Source organism: Drosophila obscura, unplaced genomic scaffold, assembly GCF_018151105.1.
Source record: "Drosophila obscura isolate BZ-5 IFL unplaced genomic scaffold, ASM1815110v1 contig_73, whole genome shotgun sequence".
Classification (NCBI taxonomy): domain Eukaryota; kingdom Metazoa; phylum Arthropoda; class Insecta; order Diptera; family Drosophilidae; genus Drosophila; species Drosophila obscura.
This window is the reverse complement of record NW_024542865.1, coordinates 1,886,023-1,888,131: the sequence shown is the minus strand read 5'-3', so window position 1 is coordinate 1,888,131 and position 2,109 is coordinate 1,886,023. Positions and strand designations below refer to the sequence as shown.

At 53.4% G+C, this 2,109-nt stretch overlaps 1 protein-coding gene across 1 annotated transcript; it reads left to right on the top strand.

Annotated features, from left to right (window-relative positions):
* Window positions 1–527: 527 nt before the first annotated feature.
* Window positions 528–1,895, top strand: LOC111081879 (serine-aspartate repeat-containing protein F). The gene has a single exon (XM_022378034.2). The coding sequence runs from the start codon at window positions 616–618 to the stop codon at window positions 1,864–1,866; it is 1,251 nt and encodes a 416-aa protein (XP_022233726.2). The 5' UTR covers window positions 528–615; the 3' UTR covers window positions 1,867–1,895.
* The last annotated feature ends 214 nt before the right edge of the window (window positions 1,896–2,109 follow it).

The window sequence follows — 2,109 nt, the reverse complement described above, 5'->3', positions numbered from 1 at the left end:
TTGATGGCAAGTCTTGCAGCGCCTGCCGATGGATCGCTTGCATTTTTGTTGTTGTTTAATTTATTTTCTATCTTCGCGCGTCAAGCAGCAGCGCACCTCGGTTGGCAGCTTCGACTGGCTGTTTCCCCCAGGCATTTGCTGGTGGCTGGATCATAATTGATGTTTAATTGGCCCCCCTCGAAACTCTCCGCTGCCGTTGCCATTGTCCCATATGCCCCACCCAAGCGCTATGAGTACGGGACATAAAAACCGCAATAAGTGAGCATTTCAGTGTCGCATCCTTGACGTCAGCAGCAGGCAGGCAGTCAGGCAGGCAGTCAGGCGGCAACCGCTGGGGAAATGCAAGCTGGTGACAGACCGCAGGAGAAAGCAGCAGCAGCAGTGGAAGGAAAGGCAAGGAAATCCGACAGCACACCCACACCCATACCAATACCCTGACATTTCATCTGGGAGCGAAGGAGCCGGGGAGAGAGAGAGGGGGGAGAAATCTTTAAAGCTGCTTTGCTCTGCCTTTCAACTCGGAATCAGTAGCTGACTCTGACTCTGTCGCTGACTCTGAATCAGTATCTGGGAATCTTTTGTGTGCGAGTTTGAGCTATAAAATTCTATTCGAAAATGAACTTGAAAATGTTGCAGCTGCCTCAGCTGCCTCAGCTGCTGCAGCTGCTTGTGTGGCTCTGCTGTGTGCTGCCGCTGGCTGCCCCGGCACGCTGGCAGCCAGAGTCCACATGCAATTTGATGACCAAGTCCTTGATGGATCTGTACGGGCAGCTGAAGCTGCGCCCCCTATTGGGGGGCGATCAGAAGTTCCTGAAGGACACCAGTGGCGCCCTCATGCAGTTTCAGCTGTGTGCCGATCCGTCGGTATGCTTCTCGGACAGGCAGAACATCCTCGTGAAGGACGAGGACGATGAGGAGTATGAGGATACGGCCGCAGACGATGATAATGATGATGATAATAAATGCGAGCACGACAACGATGAAGAGGAGGAGGAGCCTGAGGAAGAGCAGGGGGAGGACCAGGAGCAGGACCAGGATCTGGATGATGATGATGATGATGATGGATCCTTTATGGAGCGGGTATCCTGCATCATAAAGGGCCTGCACGAGAGCTCCCGAGCCATTGCCGATGACCTGAAGGACTTGGAAGCGCAGCTGCAGGGACGACTGGAGAAGCAGAAGCAGGATGCAGGCCAGGACACCGAATCAGCTGGCGCTGACGAAGAGGAGCAGACGACGCCAGACGAGTGCACGAATCAGCAGTCAGCGGAAGAGGAGGGGCAAGGGGAAGGGCAAGGGCAAGGGGAAGGTGAAGTGGACAAGTCCACAGAAGAGTGTGAGAAGTGCGAGGAGGATGCCGGGGGAGAGCCGCAGCAGAAGGACGACTCCGAGGAGGAGCAGCAGCAGGAAGACGAGTGCGAAGTGGAGCCAAAAGAAGTGCCCGAAAAGATACCCGACATGGATCCCCCTCCCAACTCGCAGAAGTGCCCCCTCACAATGGCCGAGGACGATGACGATGAGGCAGCCGAACCAGAGAACGACTATGACAACGACATGGACAACGACAACGACATGGACATGGATATGGATATGGACACCGACATGGATATGGATATGGATATGGAAATGGAACCCGATGCCGAGCCCGAGCAGTCGGATATGTATCCGCTGCTGCAGCTGCTGAAGTACGAGCAGCAGCCCCTGCAGTCCGCCAAGGCCAGCCCCTGCCTGGCCCAGAAGCTCTGCGGTGAGAGCTCCCTGTGGGACGATGACCTTGCCATGGAGGGGCACTGCCACGGCAGCGCCGACCCCGACGACTGCCTGGATTCGGATTGGGAAACTGATCTGTATAATTTTTACTGCTGATCACCCAACCCAACCCCCACACCCACACCCACACCTGTTTAATTGTTAATTGTTTGTGTTGATTTTGTTTCTGTTTTCGATTTAAATTAAATAAAAATGTTTATTTCGTAGTTCTGGTTTGGCAGCAAGCGGGTAAAACCCATTGAATGTAGCTCCAATAAATGCAAATGCCAGACGGAAATTATGTGGCTGCTGCTGTCAATGGAAAGCGTATTTAATTTCATTGTTTAAATGCAAAGTTGG